This window comes from Carassius auratus, chromosome 23, assembly GCF_003368295.1.
Source record: "Carassius auratus strain Wakin chromosome 23, ASM336829v1, whole genome shotgun sequence".
Taxonomy (NCBI): Eukaryota; Metazoa; Chordata; class Actinopteri; order Cypriniformes; family Cyprinidae; genus Carassius; species Carassius auratus.
In genome coordinates this window covers 12,738,321-12,765,007 of record NC_039265.1, presented here as the reverse complement: position 1 = coordinate 12,765,007, position 26,687 = coordinate 12,738,321, and the positions used below count along the sequence as shown (strand labels likewise).

The 26,687-nt window shown below is 35.9% G+C and overlaps 2 protein-coding genes across 2 annotated transcripts in view; both read left to right on the top strand.

Moving 5' to 3' along the window:
• LOC113041365 (collagen alpha-1(XXIV) chain-like) overlaps nucleotides 1–5,610 on the top strand; it is a 73,503-nt gene extending 67,893 nt beyond the window's left edge. Inside the window, exons 56-60 of the mRNA XM_026199836.1 lie at nucleotides 75–134; nucleotides 234–402; nucleotides 1,246–1,355; nucleotides 2,639–2,845; nucleotides 3,475–5,610. Coding sequence (XP_026055621.1) covers nucleotides 75–134; nucleotides 234–402; nucleotides 1,246–1,355; nucleotides 2,639–2,845; nucleotides 3,475–3,621 — 693 coding nt within the window. The 3' untranslated portion in view covers nucleotides 3,622–5,610. The remainder of the gene's footprint in view (nucleotides 1–74; nucleotides 135–233; nucleotides 403–1,245; nucleotides 1,356–2,638; nucleotides 2,846–3,474) is intronic.
• znhit6 (zinc finger HIT-type containing 6) lies at nucleotides 3,768–26,687 on the top strand. Its single transcript, XM_026199079.1, has 11 exons — nucleotides 3,768–3,783; nucleotides 6,885–7,107; nucleotides 7,311–7,376; nucleotides 8,130–8,236; nucleotides 8,303–8,391; nucleotides 8,470–8,573; nucleotides 16,647–16,712; nucleotides 18,185–18,265; nucleotides 22,969–23,049; nucleotides 24,770–24,894; nucleotides 25,775–26,687. The coding sequence occupies exons 1-11, from the start codon at nucleotides 3,768–3,770 to the stop codon at nucleotides 26,353–26,355; spliced, it is 1,539 nt and encodes a 512-aa protein (XP_026054864.1). The 3' UTR covers nucleotides 26,356–26,687.

Genomic DNA, 26,687 nt, shown 5'->3' with positions numbered 1-26,687 from the left:
TACTGGAATAGAAAAGATGCCCTGGAAGGTTCTTTGAGGATGTTTCTTCACCCTCATTTGTTCTCGTCTCACAGATACGCATTAATACGGACGTTCACACGCTGATGGAGTCCGATGCACATCTAGAGCTGGAGGTGAAGACTTCTAGATTGCTTTCTGAAAGTCGATAACGTGCACTAATGAAGAGCAACCACAGAACTGTAACATGTTTTATTCCTGGCGTGTGTTCTCAGAGTTATCAGAACTCAGACGCGTCTCTGTCGCAGCAGAGCGCTGAGATCTTCAGGACACTGCGGTATCTGAGCAGCGTCATACACAGCATGAAGACGCCGCTGGGAACCAGAGAAAACCCGGCCCGCTTCTGCAGAGACCTGCTGGACTGCACACACACCATGAGCGACGGTGAGATCCACTCGGACTACAAGCTTCATGCTGCAGTATTTAGCAGTAATGATAAAGTGGCGTGATATATTCAATTAATTAACCAACTCATGATTCCAAAACTATCAAGGAATGTATGTCCTTCCATAAAAATAGTAATCAAGTGTGTGAGCCTTTTAATTTAGATTATACACTACCGTTCAAATGCTTTGAATAATTAAGATCTTTTAATATTTTATGAATAAGTCTCTTCTGCTCACCAAGGCTGCATTTATTTGATTAAAAATAAAGTAAAATTTGTGAAATATTATTACAACTTAAAATAACAGTTTCCTATGTGAATATCTGTTCAACTATAATTTATTCCTGTGATTAAATCTGTATTTCCAGCATCATTCCTCCAGTCTCCAGTGTCACATGATCTTCAGAAATCATGAAAATATGAAACATTTCTGATTATTATCAATGTTGAAAACAGTTGTGCTGATTCAGATTTTTGTGGAATCCGTAATATGAAATATTACAGACTTTCGACTGGTAGTGTAAACTTAATAGTGTTACTTTTTAATCATCCTAAGGTGGATTAAGTCCTTCCCCTTACGAAAGGAAAATATATTTACCAATATATTTCTTAAAATATATTGTGATATATTATTTTCCCTTTTAATTTTCTAATATTTTATATATTTGAATACATTTAATAATATATTGATGATACATATATTATATAATGTATTGCAAAATATACAAATGATTGCCGCTTTCAATATATTGCAATATATTTTTGTTTCATAAGGGTCACTCATCCATCCACTGACTCTACAGCTCACTGACTGAGTGTTTTGTCGTATCTGTGTTGATCAGGATTGTTCTGGATCGATCCAAATCTGGGCTGCACGTCTGACGCCATCCAGGTGTTCTGTAACTTCACGGCAGGAGGACAGACGTGCTTGAACCCCGTTACGACAGATAAGGTCCCAACAGCTGATACATGCATATAAACACAACTGAGAACCAAAACTCTCTTTAACACAGAGTTAGCATAGTTAACTAAAACTACTATTAAAACCATTCATTTAACTTCAACTAGCTGCCAAAGTAACATTTCTCATTTTAATGCAGTTTAACTAGACATACTAACATAACAAAATCTAAAATTAAAATTAATAGAAAAACTATATATGCGTACATAAAAACAAAAAAAACTACTACAAACAGATGACATAATTAATAAAACTTTAAAAGAAAAAAGAAAACTGGAAATGTAATTCTCTCTCAATTTTACTAAATTAAAACCATCACAACAGAAATTAAAACCATTTTAATAATAATAAAAAAACTCAAATAAAATATTAAAATAAACCTATAATAATTTCAACTTGAAGGGCTGACTAAAACTAAAAACTATAAAGATATATTTAAAAACTTACAAAAAAATCTATTAACTTGAAGTTAATCTAAAACTGAAATAAAAGATCATTAATTATAGGAATTATAGAACTAATTTATTTAATTAAATTAATTCTATATAAAAAAGAAAAACTACTGAAAATGACAAAAAGGCATAACAAAATTGCTAAAACTTGAACTAAAATTACAACTAAAATACTTTTTAATGAAATAACCTTTATTGATAATTAAATGATTGATTAATAATTGAAATAAATTATTTTATAACCATGTGTATCAGTTAGTTGCAAGGCAACATTTCTCTCTGTCATGAAGTTAAGATGTAGCACTAAAATAACTAGATACATTTAAAACAAAAACTCATAAAAATGATAGATTTTTTTTTACTAAGAACTAAGAATACAAATCCCTTAGTCAAATAATTTGTCCAACAGTCCAAAACAGTCTCTTATTCCCCCAAAATACACACATTTTAACTAAAATTAAACTATAGGAATCAAACAAAATAGTTTATTTTGTAAAGCCACTCTGTGAAGATATTGAGTGTTTATGATGAACTCATTTAATAGCATTAACCCTGCTGAGGTTTTACTGTAAAGACGAGTTCAGATGTATGAACATGATTCCTAACTAAAGAGAAAATGAATGAGAAGTATTTGATGTCAAGCTGCGATATCCCATTTCCTCTGAAGGGCAAATCTGATTTAAATTAAAATCTGGATTCCTATAAACCTGATCGTTTGTCAGCATCGGATGTAAACATACAGTTGCCAAAAGTTGCCACAGTACTCAGGAAAGTTGATTAAGTTAACAGTGAGTTTAAGAAGCTGTGTGTCTGACTCCACAGGCTGTGTTTGATGTGGGGAAGGTCCAGATGAAGTTCTTACACTTACTGAGCGTCTCGGCGACCCAAACCGTTTCCCTCCACTGCTTCAGCGACCCGGCGACCGTTGCCGTGGAAAAGCCTCGGGCCCTGCGTTTCCGGGGCTGGAACGGCCAGTTGTTCGAAGAAAACTCGCCTCGGGGTCCACATGTGATACAGGACGACTGCGAGGTGAGCTGAGTGTGGCTTAAAGGGATAGTTCACCCCAAAATGAAAATGTGACCATTTTTAGCTGAAACGGTGGCCCTTGGTGATTCATGAAATGCAAGTTTAATGGCACTTTGATGGCACTCCAGACCATATATTGATGTCTTATGAAGTGAAATGTCCAGTCTGTGAAAAAACATTATTTACATCATCCAAAATGTACCAAGAGATACCAAGAACACGGCTAAAATACTCAGTTTCACTTCAGTGATTCAACCCAATATTACGTATTCCAGAGCTAGTCAAATTCATACTTTTTAACCGAATAAATGCAATTGTTTTAGATTTATGCTGATTCTAATAAATGCATTTATTCAGATCAAATCAAATAGATGCATATAGTTGCAGAAATCTGACCCATTTAATTTATGCATGACAAATATGAATCACAAGTTTATTAGTTTGTTAAAACTGTATAATACAAATGTATGTTGCTAATATTGCATGCAATTCATATACATACATTTTAAATTCATGCCTAATATTTTTGTCTGCGTTTATCTGTATTTTTTTCTATTACCAATACAATCTGGACCCAGTGTGATGTATTTTCCAGAGAATGTATCTAGATGTTTGCCTGTTTGTCTGAACAGATCCGTGATGGCAGCTGGCATCTGTCACGATTCCTGTTTCAAAGCCAAGGCACTCAGCAGCTTCCCATCGTGGACATTCAAGGTGTCCATCCCTCGCGTCCAGGAGACCAGCGGCACGTGGAAGTGGGTCCTGTTTGCTTCCTGTGAAATCACTGAAGGACTTGAAACGGTCCTGATGCTTAAATCAGACCAGCAGTGAACAAACCCCACCGAAGACCAAGTTCGTCTCCAACCCCAGTGTTTTGAAAGACTGCTGTTGTGTATTATCTGGTGCGGATTTGACCTTTTCAAACATGCACAGAGTCTCGGGTAAAGTCCCTGCAGATTGTGTGGTTGATGTTTGTTAGCAAACTATGAAAAGGCCGACCTGGACTCTTTAGACGGTGCTCTACCTCCTTCACGTACAGGTGCTCGCGTTCAGGTGCATCAAAAAAAAATTGGCGTATCACATAAAAAAATGCTTGATAGAAAAGCTAGAAAGCACATTACATAAAAAAAAGGGGTGGGGGGTATTATATTAAACATTTCAAATGAAAACACAAAAAACTGCATAAAAATCTGAAACTTTCGGGGAATGTCAAAAAAATCTTGATGGAAACGGCAAGAAGTCCAAGAATTCATAAAAATATTAGTGTTTTGCAAAAAGCACATGGAAAGAAATGCATCAAATCGTGAAAAATTTGGGTTTTGCATAAAAAAGCTGAATGGAAATGGGAAAAAAGATTGTAAAATCTTAAAAGAAATTGGGGTTTCATATGAAAAAAATGCTGAATGGAAATGCCAAGAAGCACATAAAATCTTACAAAAAATGGGTATTACATAAAAAACGTATTACGTTATTACGTAACAAATTGGGTATCGTATAGAAATAATGAATGTAGACTCCAAGAACTGCATTTAAATCTTAAAATGTGCAGAAATTATTATTGAGGTGGCTACTTTATTGTTCAGTAAGAAAATATGCACATAAACTATGATGGAAACACATTTACAGCAACTCTTTATTGCTGATACTTTTCGCCAGTTTCTCGGGAAGTTGAGATTTTGTTTGCTCAAACATGGTACAGAAACAGCATTTTATTCACAAATGTTTTTTGTGATATTTGAATTTCTTTGCAAGTTTTAGATGGAAACAGCAACAGACCGATACATCTGTCAGAATCACTTTGAACACCTCAGAAACACAAGGATGCATCATTTTATCTACATCAGTCAATGGTTTGCATTGGTGTATTTGTGTGCGGTATGTTTCTTGCCGTATGTTGTTTGTTTGTGCTTGCTTTTTCTTTTGTACTTTTGCGTTTGGTCATTTCGATCACAACAAACCTAATTTATATGAACAGTGTGTTGATGAATAATGTTACACATCGGCTTAATATACTTTATACATTAAGGAGAAAGTTCGCTCGTGACTCTTAAAGAGACGCCACGAGTATCTCGCATGCATGAAATCGAAGAACAAGGATACTTGATGGGATTTTTAAGTGACATTGTTATTTTAAACCATTTTAATGTTCCCAAGTGATATCAATATGTGAATTTAAAAACAATCTTTTGAGATATTTGTGACATCTCTGACATAAGGAAGCCGTTTCTACAAAAATGACCCTAATTCTGAGTTTATATCTTGCAATTCTGACTTTTTCTCCGAATTTGTGAGATAAAAGTCACAATTACTGCATTTCGATGGTGAAAATGTGTTTCCATAAGGTCAGGGTCAGTCGACTTCTTCGTGGTCCTTCCATATTCAGCGTTAGCAATGAGTTAGTCTTTTTTATTTTCCCCTTATGTATATTTGGACATTATATGTTTGTTTATTTATGTTATCTTTTTATTTCTTAAAAATACTGTACTCCAATAAATTATATCTCTCAGAGATCTCTCTGGTCGCTCACCATTTAGATCGAAATCTTATTTATGTCAAATTTGTTTTTGTATATAAACACACAAAGGGAGTGCATATGTTGTTCTGGCAGCTGCGATTGGCCAGATTCAGATCACATGATCACACACAGGAAGAGTAACACTTGTTAACTTATGATTACAGTATCAAAACTGTCACTATTTGTGCCTACAGAAACAAAACAAAGACGAAAAATGTAAATACTAATATTTTACATAAAATAAAATGATTTAATCCCAATTTTCTCATGAGTTATTTAATTCTATGAATAAAAATGTCCTTTTTTTCATTGTGTCTGTCTGCATATAACTAACACTGCATATACATGGATCCTATTTTCCTTTAAAATAATTCAATATTAAAAAAAGGCTTCTAAGACTAGTTTCCTATTCTTTTTCTATTATATCTACTGTACTTGTTTTCTTTTAATATACTGTAAAACACCTTGCTATGTGTACTGCGTTGGGCTAACATAATTGTTACTGCACTTACATATTGTTTTTCTTTTGTTGGTTTTGATTGTTTCTATTGTCCTCATTTGTAAGTCGATAAAATATATATTTATAATATATATAAAGGCAGGCTTTGTCCGACTGTTCTCAGTTTGTTTATTTAAACGGGGAATCATATCAATTAATCCCAGTTAAGTATGGAGTGCCACAAGGATCTGTCTTAGGCCCTCTTCTATTTTCAATATACCCGGTTTGTCTGTTCCTTCACTTTTTGCATCTTCAAACATATTTATGTGACTGTCAGTAATCTGTCAGTAATAGCCAAGCTATAGCTATGATATTAACTGAAATAAGCTAAAAAATCTAATGTTTACAAATATAATATCCTCATTTCCATTCCGAAGATAACTGCTTTTCACGTTGAAACATCCAACACAAATCTACAAACATTTCAAGGTGAAGTAACTAGAAACCACTCCATTAATATGAAATGCAGCTCAAAATATGTGTTAGATGGAAACATTTTGCATTATGATTGAGTTCGAAGCTTAATTGACTATGTTTTAAATAGTTTGAGCACAGCAGTTCAGTTCACGAGTTCAATAGGAAATCAGAAAGCATTCAGGCATCTCAGACCATTCAAGTTAAAATTTCTCAGTGTACTGTAATAAATATTTTGGAAATTATTGTTGTATCTGATTGTTTCCCTTCTGTTTTGTGACACCCTAACATACTCATAACTAATAAAGGTGGCTTTTTATATTAGCATCAAAGATGGGTGTCTTAATTACGTGGTATAATTATATTTTAAAGTTAAAAATGAATTGGACCAGCGGACGGACAAACCCCACATTTGTGTTTTTATTTTGTGTATATTTCATCTCACAGTTTTGCACATTCAGTTTAACAACTTAAAGTCAAAGAGGGTAAACTTTATCATTCGACTGAACTGTGGTCGTATGTTTTAAACACTTCGACTACCTCTTCTTACACACACATGTATTATATGTACATTCTTGTGTTTTTGAAATTCTTAGCTCGGACTTTTCTTTCAGCTTTTGGCACTCCGACTGCTGAAAACTGTCGTAAAGAGAGCGCAGAAGACGGCAGACACGTGTGGAGCGCAGCACACGTGGTCGTTCAGTGTTTTGGTCAGAGAGAGCATCGAATGAATGCATATAAAAACTCTCTTGTGTTGAATATGTTACCGGTTATGGACATCAACGATAAAGCTGATGATGATCGGAGAGGAGTCAAGCGAAAGGTGGCTTTGTCCAGGTCAGTTACTGTAGTCTAAACAGGGTAAAATCACAGTGATTGTGAATATAACATTACATTTGTGTCGCATTTCTGCTAGTCTTGTTCGCCTGTGTAAAGTTAAATTCGTTCAAACATCTGTTTACAGTTATAAATAAGAACAGCGACGTATAATTCAGTACTATAATGTATTTACATTTTAATATTGTATATCACTTCTTCAGCTGTGACGTTTGTGAGAATAAAGAGGCCAAATACAGATGTCCGAACTGCATGAAACACACCTGCAGGTAACACACACACACACACACACACTCTCACTCTACTCAGGTTTATTGTACACCATTAATGACGATCAGTTTAATGATGTTGTGAAGTCATGCATCACTGTAGTCAGTGTTAATGCGGTCCTCAGTTTATAATGTATTTATTATTTAAAGAGGGGAAAAAAAGAAAAGACACAAAGTCTTCTTACTTGCCTCTACCATCAGAAATTATACATCAACCCATTTTAAAATCAGATATTGCATTACCATGAAAATGGTACATCAAAATCATGTTACAAAATGTTTTTGTTCATGCATTATAAAAATGAAAGTTTGGATAGTGCACTTTCATTTCTACGTTTAAAAATGTGAGTGACATTTAAAGGTTTAAAATAATAAAACTATACAGCTGCTTTTCAAGAAATTAGAATTTTGTGAAAAATTTAATTTCAGTAATTCAACTCAAATTGTGAAACTTGTGTATTAAATAAATTCAATGCACACAGACTGAAGTAGTCCAAGTCTTAATTGTGACGATTTTGGCTCACATTTAACAAAAAAAACACCAATTAAACATATAACAACTATACATTTGATATTATTAATTTAATAATAACAAAATAATATTAGTATAATGACAAGCAAATTAAAATTTATGGCATTATTCAGTGTTATTGTTAGCACTGTGATCAAACCTCGGCGTTATAATGAGTTTTGATAAATTAATAACAGTGTATGTAGTGTTCTTTGTTAATTTTTTTGGGGTTTTCTGTGTAGTTTGGCCTGCGTCAAGCAGCACAAGACGCTGTGGGGATGCTGCGGTGTTCGGGACAAGACGGCGTTCGTGCCTCTCGCTGAATTCGATGAGATCCACCTGCTGAACGGTGAGTATCTGCTCCGTGTTCACAGACAGCGCTGATGGACGTGATCACTGAGGAGCTGTGCTGTAGATTACAGGTTTCTGGAGGACACGGCTCGTCTGTCACAGCAGTCCAACAGAGACAACGTCCTGCTCCGCAGCCATCGATACCCGAAGGAGGTGAGAGCTCTGCACATCTGCTCCTGATGCTGACTTCAAAACCAGGTGCAAACACGCTGTTTCTTCCTCTCTTCTAAGGGCATGTGGTTGATCAGAAAAGCCAGACAGGTCAAAGTCACCCTGAAGCTTCTGCCCAAAGTCTTCAGCAAACACCGGGAGAACAGCACCATCTTCAGAAAAGCGTAAGTCTCTGGGTTTGGGAAGATTCGTCTTCTTGTGAAGACCACACTCCTATAATGTCAAATAGATTTTTTTTTTTTTTATTCTAAGCAGCTCATATGAAGCGTCCTAGATACAAGTTCTCAACTATTCTCTTAAGAACATGTTTTATTTCTCAAGCACATAATCAGAACGTTACATTAAATTTGAAAACTTTATATTTCATACATGCTGGTAAAGAAATGAAAAAAATGTATAGCGTGAATGCACTGTAAGTCGCTTTGGATAAAATGCATAAATGTAAATGCATATTATTTGAATAATAGCAATTTAATATATTTTTATTAAAATACACATAAGTATATATTATATAACGCGTGATTATTAAAGTTTGGTGTGTGCATCGTCATGCATTTTTTTTTTTTTATAATTTAGTTTAAAATTATATTTTATTAGCTATTTAATGTCTGTATATTCGTTTAATACTATTAACATTAAATATTATTAACATAACAGCATGACATTACTATTATTTAATATCTAATTATCAAAATGTGTGTGCATCATCATGTAGTCATCTTATTTTCTTAAGAAATTGTAATCATTTTAATAATAAAAAATATTTAATTTATTAATATTTTAATAATTTAATATTTAGACATTTTATACTACTTTAACAAAGTTTGATCAAAAACATATTTTTGTATTAATCATAATCATTATAAGAACGCACACGATTTTCATTGTGACTGTCTTGACGAGAAGCTCAGCAAAAGATAATAACATTCATAAAAATAAAAAAAATTGGCGAATGCAAAATATTAAGTTAGAAAAGATGAAAAAAATACTTTTTAAATGTAATTTATTTCTCTATCTATCTGGTTATTTATAATTAATATTTTTATATAATAAAAAATGTTTTTCTTCAGAATGTCTCATGCATTGTGCATTTAAGTCAGAAACCTGCTGTCGTCGCCCAGCTGTCTGCTGTTCTGCTGTGAGCCACATGGTGGCGCTCTTGCTAAGTGCAGTCAGTACAGTGATGTGGAGGGTTTTCTCTCAGCTGATGATGATTAATGACCAACCCTGACCACTTCTGCTCAATGGGATTCTGTTATATAATTTGTGTTTTCAGTGTGATGACAGAGAGCTGGCAGAACAGTCTGTGAGACTGCAAGAGCCTGGACTGCTCATAATTACTCTCTGTTCTCTTTTAATAAGCGTAATTAATGTCATTGAAGAGGAGAAGGAGGTTAATTGAACACACCTCCCTTCATGACATCACCGCATTCCATATATGGGAGCAGAGTGGGTGCTGGTGATTGGCTGGTGGCGTTGCTGGGGTGCTTGTGATTGGCTGTAGTGAGTGAGGGCATTAGTAGCTGGCTGGATGCTTGTGATTGGTCGAGTGAGTTCCAGGAGCCCTGTGATTGGGTTGCCGGGCTGCTTGTAAAATAAAATTAATTTGTGGCGAAATTAGAAATGTAGTGTACTATCAGTATTGTCAATCTCAGCTGTATTTATTGGCATTATGTTTAGCAACATTTGGATAATGATGTTTAAAGTCAACTCTAGCTTTATTTACAGTATTAAATAGGAAAATAATGTCAATAATGTAAAATGTTCAGTGATGTCATCATCCAGCTTAGTGCAGTTCAAATAGTAGAATTTGCATTGAAATGAAAATTTACCATGAACTGGTTCTGCAGCATATTTGGTTTAGTTATTTGTTGTTTGCTTGCTTTATTACGCTTCCTGATTGGGTAAAATAATAACAAATAATCAGTGATTAATGAATCATGAACAACCCTTGCACAAATAACCAGTATTATAATCATTTGTAACTTTTTAGCATTTCACATTTCCACATCTTAGGGTCATGTTGTACAAATCATGCAGATATTATGAATCGCTATATTGTTGACTTGATATTTCTGATGCATTATAATTATTTAATGTAGTTGTTTTGGGACAAGTGGCAAGCTTTAAGACTTTTTTTAACTTGGCTGTCAGCTTCCTGGAGTAAAATACCATTTTATTTTAGTAATTTATCAATGAAGAAAAAAGGGCGGGTTTTTGGTTCCGTCCATTGGTTGTTGATTGGATGGCAGCAAATCTGAATGCAAGCTTGTATTCAATTACACGAAAGGGGCGGAGTTTACGCTTATAAAGTGATTGACATCTGAAATGCATAGATTAGTCAGTTCACTAGAAGGTCAAGTTTTGGTATTCTCGAAGCCATGATATTTCAATAAACTAGCGAGGTCAAATTTGTAAAATGAATAAACCTCTGTATAGTTACATCAATCGCAATAAGGTCAACGAGAAGAGAAGTAAGGCTTAGTTTCCCATTTTGTCAGCTTTTTTTGTGTATGGAGTGCCCCAAGGATCTGTCTTAGGCCCTCTGCTATTTTCAATGTACTCGGTTTGTCTGTTTCTTCACTTTTTGCGTCTTCAACCGTGTTTATGTGACACTGTCAGTACTAGCCGAGCTCTAGCTATGATATTAACTGAAATAAGCTAAAAAAAAAAATGTTTACAAATATAGTATCCTCATTTCCATTGCATACCGTAATCTATATCAGATGATCTTGCCCTTAACAATTCATCAAAACAAAGATTGGTTGCTTAACTTGTCAGTCACAAGTTCTTTTATTAGCGGCCATGTCTTGACCAAAATAAGCTGCAATGTGGATCAGAACTTATTTGTCTGAAAGCATATGTCAAGCCGTATAGCAGATGTTTATGTGCAGTACGATCTAATTACATTAGATACATTAGATACAGATGACATTGAACTGAATCTCATTCATGCTCGACTGACAGAAGCAGGACAGATGCGGGAGAGAAATCATCCTCCGAATGTACCAAGTACACAATATCAGAAGCAGATGTTGAGCGCTGCACAAGGTTAGCGACACATTTCGGACGCATGTGGCACGAACCTGAACGATGGCAGCGCGGTTGGGTCAAAGTTCACCGCTTCAGTTGTGTTCCAAGACGTTTCTTGTTGGCGTGCTGTTTACTGCTGGAATGAGTTCTAGATGAGGTTTTACTGCCACTGCATGAGTCTAAATCACTGTAAACCTATTGCGTGTGCTTTCTCTTGAGGATCGCTGTCAGTTCCTTAACAAGCCACATTGCAGAATTCACGAATTCTTTAGTAAATGATGAACAGCGTTCGTTTTGGCATCTCGAGGAACGCGGATGGAACAGGGTGTCCTGTGCTTGCAGGGTTTACAGTGGGGACACCCAGGATTTTTCCTGTCTGTGCCGTTGTTGGGTAATTTTTGGGGTGTTTTGCTGTCGCCGTGTACGGTTATAGCATCTGGCTTTTCTCTTTCACACCGATCGCCTGGTCATTTCGTTTTCTCTCTGTTCTGGCACCGTTAGCCACGTTCAGGACGCCGGTGTCGGCATTTAGACGCTACGCAGACTTCACCGCTTGGGGACTTTGAACAGATACGGCTGTCAAAGCTGTTACATTTTTTTAGTACAGTTTTTAAAGATACTGTGATCACCATTTCCCTGTGCAAAACTGACCAGCTCAATACTAAATTGCTTTGGGCGGTTGCCTGTTGCTAGGGTTTTTTGGGATGTGTGTATGCTTTTGTATTTCTAGGTCTTCATTCAGGGTTTAAAAGCACATTTCTGAAAATTCAACTAACAGCTTACAGCTCGTACCTCAGATACTCTGCTAAAAACATCTGTTTGGTTTGGATTGTCATGTCTGTCGCGATGAAATCATGCATTTTCAAGCCGTATCAGTTTAAACTTCAGAAACCTACCTACATTCAAGTGGCATCAAAAAAAAAAAGGGGTCTTTACAGTGCTCGATGTCTTTTGGCTTCTGCAACATGGACAGTTTGAGTAAAGATCTGGACGTGATCGATCAGATGGGAGCTGTAGCTGAGGGCTAACCAGGTGTTTTAAAAGCACTTTATGATTTTTCCTCGCCCAGGGCCTACAACAGGTGAATAAGTGGGATGACCTGAGCTCATCGCTGAAGAATCCTCATCACCTTCTGTATCCAGCATCATAATGAACCACAAAACCTGTGTGGATAGTTATTAGACAGCTCGCCTCTATTCGTTTTATATTTTGTGTGTGTGCCAATTTGGGAGCCTCTAAACAAAAATATCGAAGCAATATCTAAAAATGTCTTGAATCAAGATATTTAGGGCCGAGACCCTATTGGAATTGCTCCGTTTATTATTTTACTTGACATTCAAAATGATATATGATGAGAAGCCTTGTTTTCTGAGAAATTAAACTAAATTAGGGGGTCAGATATAAATACATATTTCCAAAGGAAATTGGCAGATATTTTTTGTCTTGGTGACAGGAGCCTCCAGTATAGAAGAATCTACAAATATAGTGCACAAATACATAGGAATTAGGTAATAAAAGTGGAATATAACAAAATATTATGTATAAAATAATTATGTAATGTATAAAAAAGTGAATGTTTTGATAAGTGAGTTATTCATAGACTGATTTGTTATAAAATGCAGATTCATTCAGTTATAAGTGTTTTCGGTGTCAAAATAGAGCAAAATAGTCATGATTGATAATATAGTCTAAAATGTAAGGCACCTAATATTTATTAGTACTTCACTGAACTGTTTTATGAATACAGTATTACTTTAGAAATGTGCTGCTGCTATTCGGGAAAACAGTTAAGTGTTTCTATCTTCTTGTTACTCCGTCACAGGGATAGCTGGATGTCTTTGTTTATATTAGGGATTTCCTGGAAAGTCAGTTGTTTTATTACGTCTATAAAACGCCCTCTGGCTTCAAGTATGAAGGAAACCGACATTACACTGTGTATGCTCACAACAACCTATAAATAGGAAGCATAGTGCTTCTCTCTAAAGAAACAGGAGGGTGTTTTGTCTCTCTGTGGATGCATATGAATTGTTGATCTCCTCATGGACAGTTTGAGAAAGATCTGGATGTGATCGATCAGATGGGAGCTGTAGCTGAGGGCTAACCAGGTGTTGTGAAAGCACTTTATGATTTTTCCTCGCCCAGGGCCTACAACAGGTGAATAAGTGGGATGACCTGAGCTCATCGCTGAAGAATCCTCATCATTTTGAACAATAGGGGCCTGCAGTATTTATACATTTGTTTTTGTTTTTCAGAAATTCTTGTTTTTGTTTAAATTCCGTGAATTTTACTTTGTAAAAATACTACTACTGGCCAGATCTCGGAGTGTTCTTCAGCGAGTGTTGCAGTGAAATGAATGGACTTCAATGCTGGAGCTATTGGCTGCTCCATGACGTGCTTTACTTCTGCATTCCTCCGTTCCTATGGAAGCCTATAGGAGTGTCACAACTCTTGTTTCTCAATGCCTCTGGATGTTACTGAGCAGTTGTTTGGTTGGGGTGGTTGTCTCCCGTTGCTAAGTTCTGATTGATGGTTAACATGTTGCTGTGTGATTGCTGGGGCGTTCTGAATGAGTGCAAACTTAAATATTAAAAACTCAAATAGAAAGAAGATAAAAAATGTAACCGCGCTTTTGAGTCAGTTTCTTGGATTACGTAAACAAATGGTCAAAACACGTCATAAAGTCCATAGAAATGTCTCAATGCCTTATTTCTGTATGAATATCAAGTTATTCCATTCAGATTTAAGATAGTGATCCTTGACTTGGCAAATATTATCATTCAAGAGCTGAAAAAATAAATAGTTCTGAAAGTGATCCCAATGATTTCCAATGACCGGAAGTTTTTTATAGTTTAACTATTTTTAGAATTATGTTTATCGTTATAGTTCGCATCCTTGGTGTGAATGGGCCTTTAACCAGCAAGATTTCTTAGACACAGATTCCTTGTTTTTTTTTTTGGCTCCATTGTTAGATGTTTAATGTAGTTTAAATTGTAAAACGTATTTTTAATCCATTTCTCAGAAAACAAGATATGATATTTTGGATACTAAAGTATCTTGATTTAAAAGTGCTTGGTCAGTTCTACTAGAAAGCAAGCTAAAAATGTCGAGGAATAAAATCCCTTTTTCCACTAGAGCAAACAAAAGTTTCCATTGGAGGTGTAACAATGCTTCTGCACCTGGTATTTCCTCCACGCCTCCACCTTGAGCTCCATCAGGCCACCAAGCCCAAGCAAACCTTTAAATTGCTTTGCCTGGAGGGAGCGTCTTTACACCTGTGTTAGAAACCCTGCTCCACCCCGGCGCACCGACCAAACCTCCACCCGACCTGCTGCCCACCCCAGGCTGGGAACTCAATCCAAACTCTCCTCCCAATAACTTCCACATCTGATCTCACTTCAGAAGCATGCGTTTCGGTGGAGCTGATAAAATGTCCTGGTTGTGTAACCGTGCCATCTGGTTTGGTGTGCACGCTCAAGTCCTGGCGGAGGCTCTTTCTGGGATTGGCACGCGGGGTTGGATGGAAGCAGATGAGCTGGCAGACGATATGTGATTCTTCTCATCTTAGTCATGTCATTCGTGACACATGTAGAAAATAAGTGGGCGCTGAGTGTTTTATTCCACCTTTGGAGCATTTTGACTCATGCGGAGTTAAACGAGAGACATGTCATGTTAAGAGCTCATCAAACAAACAGTCAAGGTGTTACGATCTGCCGGATAAACTGCGATTCAATGCAACAGTCTGGTTCCAGAAGTTATATTCTATGCTTTCCCCATTTTTATTCAAAATTTGATATAACTACTAATAAAAAAAAGACTTGCCGTAAGCTCTTACGCTGTTAATCGATATAAATGTGTTCCTGTAGCTCAATTGGTCGAGTAAGAGAAGGTTGTGGGTTCGATTCCCTGGGAACACATGATAGGTAAAAATTGATAGCCTGAATGCACTGTAAGTCGTTTTGGATTTAAAAAAAGCGTCTGCTAAATACATTTTTTATAAAGCACTGCTGCACTACTCCTGATCCTGCTGGAAAACAAAAACAAATGTGCAAATATATTGTAAAAATATTGTATACATATGAATTTGTGCAATGAACTTAAAATATATTGTATCTGTACTATAACCAACATAGTTTTATATATTTTTTTCCCATTCATTTTAAGTTACATCATATGCTGTGCTTGATGGATAACCGCTCATTCCCCCATTATATATTTTAATCAAATCAGAATGAGTTATATTGTGTTTAATCATAGAGCCGGTTGGTTCAGTTCATGTCTTTAATCTCTTTAATTTATGGTTTATTTTAACAGTGAACATTGGGAAATTTTAATTGGTGAACTGTGAACACAAGATCATTTGTATTCTATTAGTGTGACAAGTTGCATTGAATATTGATGGATCGTTGGTTGGCAACCATTGGACAACCTCCGCTCACTGAGTGTTCATACCAACTGTGATTTAATTATCCTGTTTATAGTTTCTATTTGGCATCATTGCTCATTTGAATAAACCCGCTCTCCACTCAACTGTGTGGTTTCTTGCTCAACTCTGAACTGGATAAAGTGCAGTGAGTCTTCAGCAGACGCGGCTGGCACAGAGAATGGGATCGTGGCCAGCTTGTATTTCATCTGTTCATCCTCATACTGAAGCTGACCGAGCCAAGCTTGACTCAATCGAGCGCTGATGCATGTTTCATTAACTCTCTGCAGCAGCTGTGGAAGCGGTCAGCGCGGTTTCATGTACTTTGGATCTGGTAAAGAAAGCCTTCATGTTTTGTTGTGTGTGTGCTCCAGAGCCGCGGCTCAGCTCCAGCTGGATTGTCGTCATCATAACTGTGTGATGCCCAGCATCGATTCACTACCTCCCAAAGCACACCTTCTCGATTACATTAGCAACGCTGGCCCATGGACGCGCCAACATGTTGTTCCAGTAAATAGTGATGTTTGATGCCAGACAGGCCTGTGCTTCTGTCCACCATTTACTGTCGTACATAAAACGTTCCTTACTGGAAAAACACATTTGCTGCTGGCTGTCAAACGAAACTTCTAGGAAAAAAACACCAGCTTTTCTGTTTGAACATCTAGTCATCTGTGAGTTCAGTGCATCCCATCGATCTGATGTGAGTCGATCACATATAGTGTGGTATGAGCTCCCGATGGGCTTCTGGGAAGCGTAACTCAAGCTTCTGGTTTTGTTCCTGCAGGGAAAGACGGATCTACTGGCACCTGAAGATCCATTTTCCTCAGAGCGACGCCGTTTATTCGGAGAGGTATAAAAGCCCTTCTTTTCTCTAGTGTTTCAGAAGTGTTTATTTGGCGCTTTGAGGATTCTGGGATTTGCCTGATGCAGAAAATGAGGACAGAATAATAGTATAATGAAGATATCATTAATTTAATTCTTAAATTTAATGTAACCATTAAAACGAAACCCAGAAAATTTAAAATGGAATTCATGGCATTTTGGAATAAATTTAATGGATTTCACATGGCTGTAAAAATGCCTTTTGTTAAACTTTTATTTGATATTTATTTTATTAATTAGACATGCTTTTTGGTTGTTTAAAAATTTAATTGTTAACGTTTTATGAATTCAGTTGATTAGACATGCTTTTTTATTCTAATCGAACCAGTAAAATGGAATCCAGAAAAATTCAAATGGAAAAACATTGAATTAAAAAAAAAAAAAAAAAAAAAGATTTTTTTTTTAGAGAAAATCTAATTGTTATTACCCTTTAAATGGGAAACATTGAAGTTTGAAAAAAATAAAACCGGATTTGGGAGAAAATTTAATTTTAATGGGAAACATTACAATAAAAAGGATATGTAAAATTAAATGTATTTAACTGTTAAAAAGTTTAGTTGTTAAAGTTTTATGAATTCAATTGATTATGCATGCTTTTTAATTATTAAAAAGTAGTAAACCATTAAATATACGTAAATGTATTTATATATTTTTTTTCCCGATTTTTATTTACATTTTAATTAATAATTTTTCATGATTTTAGTAATCCATTAATTCATAATTCAACCCACTTAATTGATTCAACCATTAATATGAAATAAAACTGGTATTTGGGAAAAAATAAAACAAATAATGTCAAAAGCCAATAGTTCATTAAAAAATGGAAAATCCTTAAGGATTTACTCTCAAAAACCATCATAATGACCTTTATATCATTCCAAATCCCAGATGTTTTGGAGAACATTTCCGAGTAACCAAGATCTTAAAAAAAAAAAAAAATCAATGAGTAGTTCATTGGATAAATGGCAAGCCGAATGGAAAAAATGTCAAAATGACAAATGATTTTAAATAAATCGTGTGGCGGGAGTAATGTGAAATCCAGACATGACTAAGTTGAGTACAGAAGGTTTACTATAAGCCATATGACTCATTGGTATTTATTGATAATGCATATTGTTTCTTGTCTGCCAGTCATGGGACAGTGATTTTTAACTGAGATGGACCCAAAACGTTGTAAAATGGACCCAAAAGATTTTAATTATATAATATATATTAGAAAAATCTATATAAAATCTATATCTGCTATGCAGTAAACTGTGAAGCTCATATGAAAATATCTCAATACTGTACAACCTTACAACAACAAGTGCTTTGAACTATTGAATGTTTCTACAGAATGATGTTTATCCCCTAAGGGTGGATAAATATTGACATCATTTTAATTTGAGGATGCACTGTCTGTTTAGTTTGACTTCATAATTTGGTTCTCTCTTTCCTCAGGTGTCCTGATAACCAGCAACTCGACCAGATTCTCAACAACTACATTCATCCTTCAGAATCGGATCCAGTCAAGCGGCAAAAGTATGTTTCATCTCGTCAAAACACCCAGCTTTCGTCAACGCCTCATGTTATCTTGAGTCGGTTGCCAGATTTCAAGAGTTTCAATCCCCCCTATACGTTTTCTAGCCGGTCTTTTACTTGATTTTCCCAATCTGGTGACCATGAGCACACTTTACTACAAAAAAAATTCTGGTTTCTATTGAGATATTCTGCTTAACTTCAACAACTAGTTCAGTTTAGTTCCTTACACACATAAGATGCTTTCTTAAAGATCATAATTTGGTGTAATGCTGTGTTCACACCAAACGCGAATAGAGCGTCTGGCGCGAATGATTTCAATGTTAAGTCAATGCAAAGGCGCGTTTACGCGCGTCTGGAGGTCTCGCGGCGCGAATGGGGCGTTAAGCGCGGCGCGGAAGATGCGAATTCGCCTCATTCGCGCGTCTAGTTCGCGCGAATGACGCGAATTGACGCGCGAATAGAGCGCTACGCGCGAAACGCGCGTTAAGCGCGAATGGTGCTTTTTGTGCATTTAGCGTTTGACGCGAATTCGCGTCTGCCGCCCGAGTTAAAAAATTTGGACTTTGGCGTCAATTCGCGCCGCGTTAACCAATCAGGAGCCTGCTAGGAGTCACTCATTCAACAGTATGTTCCTGCAGCCTCCGGTTGTGCAGGAATACCCTTCTCCACTCATTCAACAAGGAGGAACGACAGATGTTGTCAGTGAGCAGTCAACCGGAGCTATATGACAAAAGTTCATATTTTTATAGAGACAGGAATAAAAATGACCTATATATATATATAAAACATATTAATAGATAAATTGAAAATAGGCCAAAGATAAGAAACGTTTCATTTTACCCCAAACGAATTATATTTTATCTTGAACCACTAAAGACACATCAGAGCCAGCGGCAAATGTCAGAAGATCTAGCCGAGCCGAGGCTGCTCTCGGCGGATACATGATGACGGAGCTCCCGCTGATCGCATGGAGCTCATCTCCGAGATCGGTGAAACACATTTTTTAAATAGACGCTGTCATTATAAATAAACCGCATATTTGAGTTTAAAACAACTACATTCTCGCCTGAAATACTTTTAAAACTACATTTCATGACACAATAACAGTAATATTTTGAAAATTATCCGAACAAAAATGGCGGTTGAAAATGCTGCGTGAACTCCGGTGGCAGAAGCCCCCCCATGACGCGAATTCGCGTCTGTGGTGAAGTTAATTTCACGCGCGAATGAAGCGAATTACTTGCGCGAATGAAGAGAATGATCTCAAAATGGTCAAGCGGCAAACTAGGCGCGGTAGACGCGAATTTGACGCTCTATTCGCGTTTGGTGTGAACACAGCATAACAGAATATGTTGACATGCTTTAATGTAAAAAAAAACACATTATTGTTCAAATACTGTACATTGTTGTCTGTCCTCTATGCCCCGCCTCTCTCAAACGCATCGTGTTCTACAAAGTCCCGCCTTCCTAAAGCACAGTCTGCTCTGATTGGCCAGCTGACCCAGTGCATTGTGATTGGCCAAACACCACAAGCACTCGTTGGAAATGTAAACCCCTTTCCATAATCGCCAGACATTTTCCCATTTCTTGATCGTCTGCTTCTCATTTCGGATGTTTAATGTGATCTCGGTGACTTTTTACGGCTGAAATGTGGCGTAAGTGCAACATTGTCAGTCGGTGAGATTGTGTCTGGCCCTTTTTAGTGGTTTATTGGTGTCAGACTCACACGGAAAACTGGGACAGATTCATTTTTTTTTAACTTTTCCACGAAATGCAGTAATGACTTGATAATTAACATGATGAAGTGGAGCATTTACTCGTTATTGTTTCTTCATGAGAAGGTTTTAGGGATCACACGTCATTATCATGGCTTGCAGATCAACAAAACGTCTTGAATGTAGAAATGGTTTGGAGTTAGAAATAAACTCTTTACAGTGTGATAATAGGCCACACAATCAACTCTAGAATAGAGTTGGGCGTCTCTGCTCTTAATCCAGCCGTCTTTCAGGGAGGGGTTGAGAGTTTGCTGACGTTCAACAGCTAAAGTCTTTTCCTCCGGAGACCAGTGCTGATTCATAACAGAAACTCATTAAGCATGTACAGACGAGTCGATTAAAGAGGTGGAGGATTATCTTGGAAGGAAGAGATCACCTGGAAATTAACATTTGCTGTAAGCTTACTCCTACTTGGGTCACCCAAGATTAGGATGAGTTTGTTTCTTCGACAGATTTGGAGAAATGTAGGATTGCATCCGTGTCTCGCCAATGGCAGTGAATGGGTGCCGTCAGAACGAGAGTCCAAACAGCTGATAAAAACTTCACAATAATCCACAGTCCATCAGTGAACATCTGGAGAAGACAAAAAGCTGAAACAAATCCAGCATTAAAACATTTTTAACTAAAATATGAGTCCATAATAAGACTTCCTCCAGTGAAAAAGTGTTGTTAAGTGGCTAAGTATTAAGTTATAAATTCAGTTGATTATATGTAATACAATTCTATTGAACTATTTAAATGGAATCCAGAAAAAAATTAAATGGAAAATATGGAATTTCTGGGAAATGTCATCATAGTTAAACCTTTAATACAGCTTTGTTAAATCGTATAAATTACATGATTTTAATTTGTTCGACAAGCTTTTTGATTACTAAAACTGAATTTTAACAGAAAAGCAGACTCTAAGAGAAATTAAGACCCTACAAAATGTAACTTTTGTTAAACCTAAAATAAATTGGTGTTTAATTAAAGAATTTCATGGTAAGTATCAATTAGTTAAAATTACTTTTCGACTACCAAAATTAATTCCAGGAAAAACTTTTCAAGGTTTTTTGGTCCAAAAAAAAATAAAGCAGAAAAAAATTAATTTTGAGAAAATTTTTACTGGTGTTATAGGGCCATACAACTTATTAATTTAAATATTTAATTCATATGCAGACACAATGTGTATTTGTCACTATTTTATCTGTTTTAAAGCTCAAACACACAGCTTTTCACTTCACAAGACATTAACTGGAGCGCTGTGGATTATTGTGCAGTTTTTATCAGCTGTTTGGACTCCCATTCTAACGGCACCCATTCACCCCCATTAGAGAACAATGGCATTTCTCCAGATCTGATGAAGAAACAATCTTTTCTATATATTGGATGACCGGCGGACGAGGACACAGTTAGCAAACGAACCAATCTCTTCCGATCCCACAACCCTCTTAATTGTAGCTAGTTGTGTTTAACAAACCAAGTCCACTGCGCTCCTCCTAAACGCTCTCAGATGTTCTGGGCTCCTGACGGACAGCACATCACGTCCAAGTCTTTCTCCCTCGTCTCCGTGTGTTACACAACATCGAGAGCGGCGACTGGGTTGTTTATATTTCAGGAATCATCTGTCAGAACATGTTCCACGCTTCCATCTGAATGAGAGAAGCTTGAACGATGGCTTTTATCAGAATAACCATCGGCTTCAGAAACACAGTTTCTGTGGAAACGTCATTGTAACGTGGAGTTTGTATGAATAAAACAAAAGTGGGGCTGTAACTTAACCAAACCGTGATCTGGAGTAGTGTCTGTAACCATTTCACCATTTAATTTGAGAAAAACAGAAATATAAAGGCCTTCACTGCAATCCGCCAAAATAGTTCAATATGACTTTTGCAACAGAAATAAATTACTATTGTACAGTAGAATGTACTTTACAGTATACAAATAATAATAAACCTTTATTGTAGTTCTTTTTATTATAAATATTTTATTATAAAACATTATCAATTTTTTATGGATTTTTTTTTATTTGCTATTTTTTGTTTAATTTATCATATATTTATGAATTTGGTTACCAAGTTTGAACAGTTAACAGTTTTCTTATATATAAATTATTATTATTAATAATGTGTATATATATGTGTGTGTGTATATATATATATATATATATATATATATATATATATATATATATATATATATATATATATATATATATATATATATATATATATATATATATATATATATATATATATATTATTAATTATAATAATGTATGTTCTTTATTTCTATAATAATAATATTTTTTTTTAGGAATAATCACAGCTGTTCTTACCTAGTTTTATTTGAACCATAAACATCTGTTGTGCAGCACTTTTGTTTGCCAAAAAATAAAATGGTTAAAAAATAACTTTAACTGTTTTTAATAATACATTTGAATTAAATCATAAATCCAGAAAAACAGACAAAACAGAGTTTCTGAAAAACAAAATATAAATAAAATAAATAAATTAACGCCCACTGTTATTGATAAAATTGTAATATAATATTAAATTGTTAAAGTTCAGTTGATTGGAAATGCTTTTTGTAATGCTAGAATTTTTGGAATTTAATTTAAACCATTTAAAGGAATCCAGGAAAATTTGAGGAACACTAACATGGAATTTGGGAATACATACATGCATTATACGAGTACATTCAGTGTTAAAGTCAACACGAGTTCAAAACTGACACGGTTTAAATTTCTTAATGTGCATTCCTGTATCCAGACAGATCGAGTCATGTTATGTAAGTAAAGTGTGTTACGATTGCTGTTTAAAGGCGTTTTTCATGTGTGTCACCATAAGCTTATCGACACACACCCTCCTGTCGAGTGAGGACACAGATGTGAATGTACACTGTTTCTTCATCTGGAGAAGGCTGATTTCATGTGTGTTGTGTTTTCAGGCTAAAGATCTACGTCCACAGTCCTCCAGAGGACATCAGAGTCTTTCTGAAGTCAGAGGAAACACAGCCCAACTCTCTCAGGTAATAACATACGCTAGGAAATAGACACTCAACAAACACGACAGCGGTGAGAAAGCAGCGGTTCAGAAAGCATCTGATCTAGAGATGTGGACGTTTGCAGCAGCTCTACTGTAATTACATCATGTCATGTTTATGCAGATAGCGCTTTATACTCTAGATGCTTTCAAACATGCAACGTCACAGTGTTGAAGTGTCGCTTTCCGTTAGATATGCTGTTCCTGCTCCACATGAATTGCTCAATATTTTAACAATTTACAAAATCTGAATTATAGCCTAAAGACTCTTGTCACTCAAATTTTAGATTTATAAAAAAAAATTTCATGTACATTTTCACTTTATAATGTTTTATTTATTAAGTTTTTTTTTATTATTATATTATAAACAAACGCTCCTCAAAAGATCCTGAGGATCAGATTTGAGACTCTAAAACATGATTGATGGAGAATCAGGTAAAGCTGAGCTGCTTCAGTCCAGTAAGAGTTCATCTGGAGATATTACTGACCTTATTCTGACCTTTACTTGATCACAATCAGGAAAGATCTGACACGAGCTGAAGCTGAAGCTTGTACAGTTACACTAGAAGAGCTTTTACTGATCAAACACTCTGAACTCTCCTCAGAGACAGAAGACACGAGGAGATCGAGCGTGAAACCGGTTTAACAGTTAAACTCATTTAGAGCCTTAGAAGTTCAGACGTTATAGGGTTAAAATATTGTTCTACCTAAGAATGTTACATTTTGTAACTGTTACATTTTTTAAATCTAAATATTCGTTCAGCGTTAGATATATTAAAAACAATAGTTTGCACATTATAATATTTTGCAGAGGAATTTTTTTACGATTTGTTTTTATTTTCCAAGTTAAATGCTTTACTCTTTTTACATTTATTTATTTATTATACATTTTTTTTTTATTTAATGTAAGGAACATTTCCCCATGCATGTTTTAAGCTAAATATTCAGAAATTTGTGTAATGCTAAATGTATTTATTAGTTGTTTTATTTATTGTTAGATTTATGAAAGTGGATTTAGCCTCCGGTTTCTTTTTATGGAGCCAAAACATGAGCGCTTCCTCTCGCGTTCATCACCGGAGAACATCGACACGGATGAATCACAAGTGAATCAGTTCAAATGAATCGCTTCAGAACTTTGATTCAGTTGCATCGGTCATGTGTGCACATGTAATACACTGCTTTCTATTGAAGTAATGTCATTTATTTCTGTGATTGAAAAGGAATTGGTGCTTTTATTAATGGAGGATGCGTTAAATTGATTAAAAGTAACAGTGAAGGCTTTTCTAATGTTACAGAAGATTTCCGTTTCAAATAAACGCTGAGCTTTCTGTTCATCTGTGAATCCTGAAAGATCGAATGCATCACGGTTTGCATCAAAATATCGTGCAGCACAACTGTGTTCAACACTGATAATAATCAGAAATGTTTCTAATTCTGATTTCTGGAGATCACTGAAGACTGGAAATACAGCGGAGCTTCACTGAATTAAATTACACTTTAACACAGATTCACATAGAGAAGTTAACGTTTTAAATAGTAATAATATTTCACAATTTGACAGTATTTCTAATCGGATGAACACAGCCTTGGTGAGCGGAGGTCAATGAAAATGTTTCTAATTGAATTGACTTGGAAGTGTGTTCCCAGTGTGTGGTGATACAGTGAATATCTTCCTCTCTGACTCGTGTCCCTGCTGTTTTCGGCAGGTTTCTGGAGCTGGATCTGAAGAAGAGTCTGCAGGAAAACCTGATGCAGAAGACCATCGTGGAATACCCAGAAGTCTTTGTGGTTCTGAAGGAGCACAGTCAGGAGTACCTCACTCTCAGAGCAGGTACAACACACACACACACACACTCTCTCACATACACACACTTAAGCCACTTAAGTTTTGTAACAATTCAACACACTGCCCAATTTAGTCATAAGTAAAATATTACAATTATGACTAATCCTTTTTTATATTTTTATAAATTATTAACATTATATCAGTTTAATTAAGTGAAATAAGAATAATTCATAGGTTAGAATTAATGTTATTCGTGACCCTGGAGACCAAAATCATCTGAAAGATGAATAAATGATTTGTTAGGATCAGACAATATTTGTGTTAAATATATGAAAATGTGTGTGTGTGTGTGTTAGTCTGTGTGTGTGTGTGTGTGTGTGTTAAATATATGAAAATGTGTGTGTGTGTTAGTGAGTGTGTGTGTGTTAGTCTGTGTGTGTGTGTGTGTGTGTGTGTGTGTGTGTGTGTGTGTGTGTGTGTGTGTTAAATATATGAAAATATTTGCATTTCCATCAAAATAGTTGTTGTTTTTTTTCTGGAAAAACAACAGTCCCTTGTTAGATGTATTATTCACTTTAATGTCATGTTTTTATGTAGTCATTTATATTGTTATTTTTTTATATTTATTTAAATATTAATTTAGGTCTAAAATATTAAATCTTAACTTTTTTAATATATATATATATATTTCTGTATTTATTAGATTTTTTTTCTTATTTAGTATTCAATACAATAAAACATATGTATATATTCAAGTAATTTTTTATTATTTTAGCCCATCATAGTTTATCTTATCTTTTTTTAATTTTTTTTTATACTGTTTACACGTAACAGTTTTCACTTTTTTGCTTTTCTCTAGACCTTGCACAGATTAATTAATCAGATTTAATCAGATGAATCACCTTTTAATTTTCTTCTCCTCTAGAGCGTCCCAGTGCTGCATCGGCGAGCATCAGCAGATCCTCATGTTCCCCGGCTGAACCTCGCTCAGACGCTCTTCTGCACGTGGCCAAGAAGCCCAGAGTCTCCGAGGACGAGGAGCTGGAGGAAGGAGAGATCCGAAGTGATGAAGAGGATGAAGCCGTCACTGACAAAAAGAGAGCTGCTGTGCATGAGGAGGAGGAGGATGAGAGTGATGAAGAAGCTGAGATGAAGGACTGTCCTCCTCAACACAGTGTCCAGGACACTCAAAGAGACAAAGAGAGAACTGAAGAAACGATGGAGGTTTCTCAAGCTCCTGGAGAAGATGACCACACTCAGTCTTTCACTGATGAGGGAAGAAGTCAGTGTGAAGACGAGACGTCTGATGTTCCTCCTCATGAAGGCCAGGAAAACATTGATTCCAGCGCTGGACTTCCAGAAGATGATGGTGTTCAAGAGAGAAATGACAAAGAAGGACAGACTGACTCCTGCATGGCCAGAGGTCAGAGTTCAAGCCAGGGAAACGTGCACGGAGAAAACACTGCTGTTTATTCCAGTGTGAGTGAAAATCAGGCTAACGTGTGATGGAAAGGAGCCAGAAGTCCTGTGGACTCAATCCTGCGCCATCAAACACAGATAAGGCTTCAGATTAAGACAGAAGCAAGCGATGGACTGTTAACTGATATCAGACCTCACTGTGTTCATGGAGACAGACAAACGCTGAACATTCCTCGTAAAGCTCACACTGTACTCCAGAAAATATTTGATAAATAGTCAAGATCATGCATACTGTGAAATCTGTGCTTCCATCATGTGCCTTACGGTTGCATCAGAAGGTCTGCTTTGATTGACAGTCATGGCATCAGTTTTATTAATCTGACTGTGTTGTTTTTTAATAAACGTCTGAATCTCTTTGA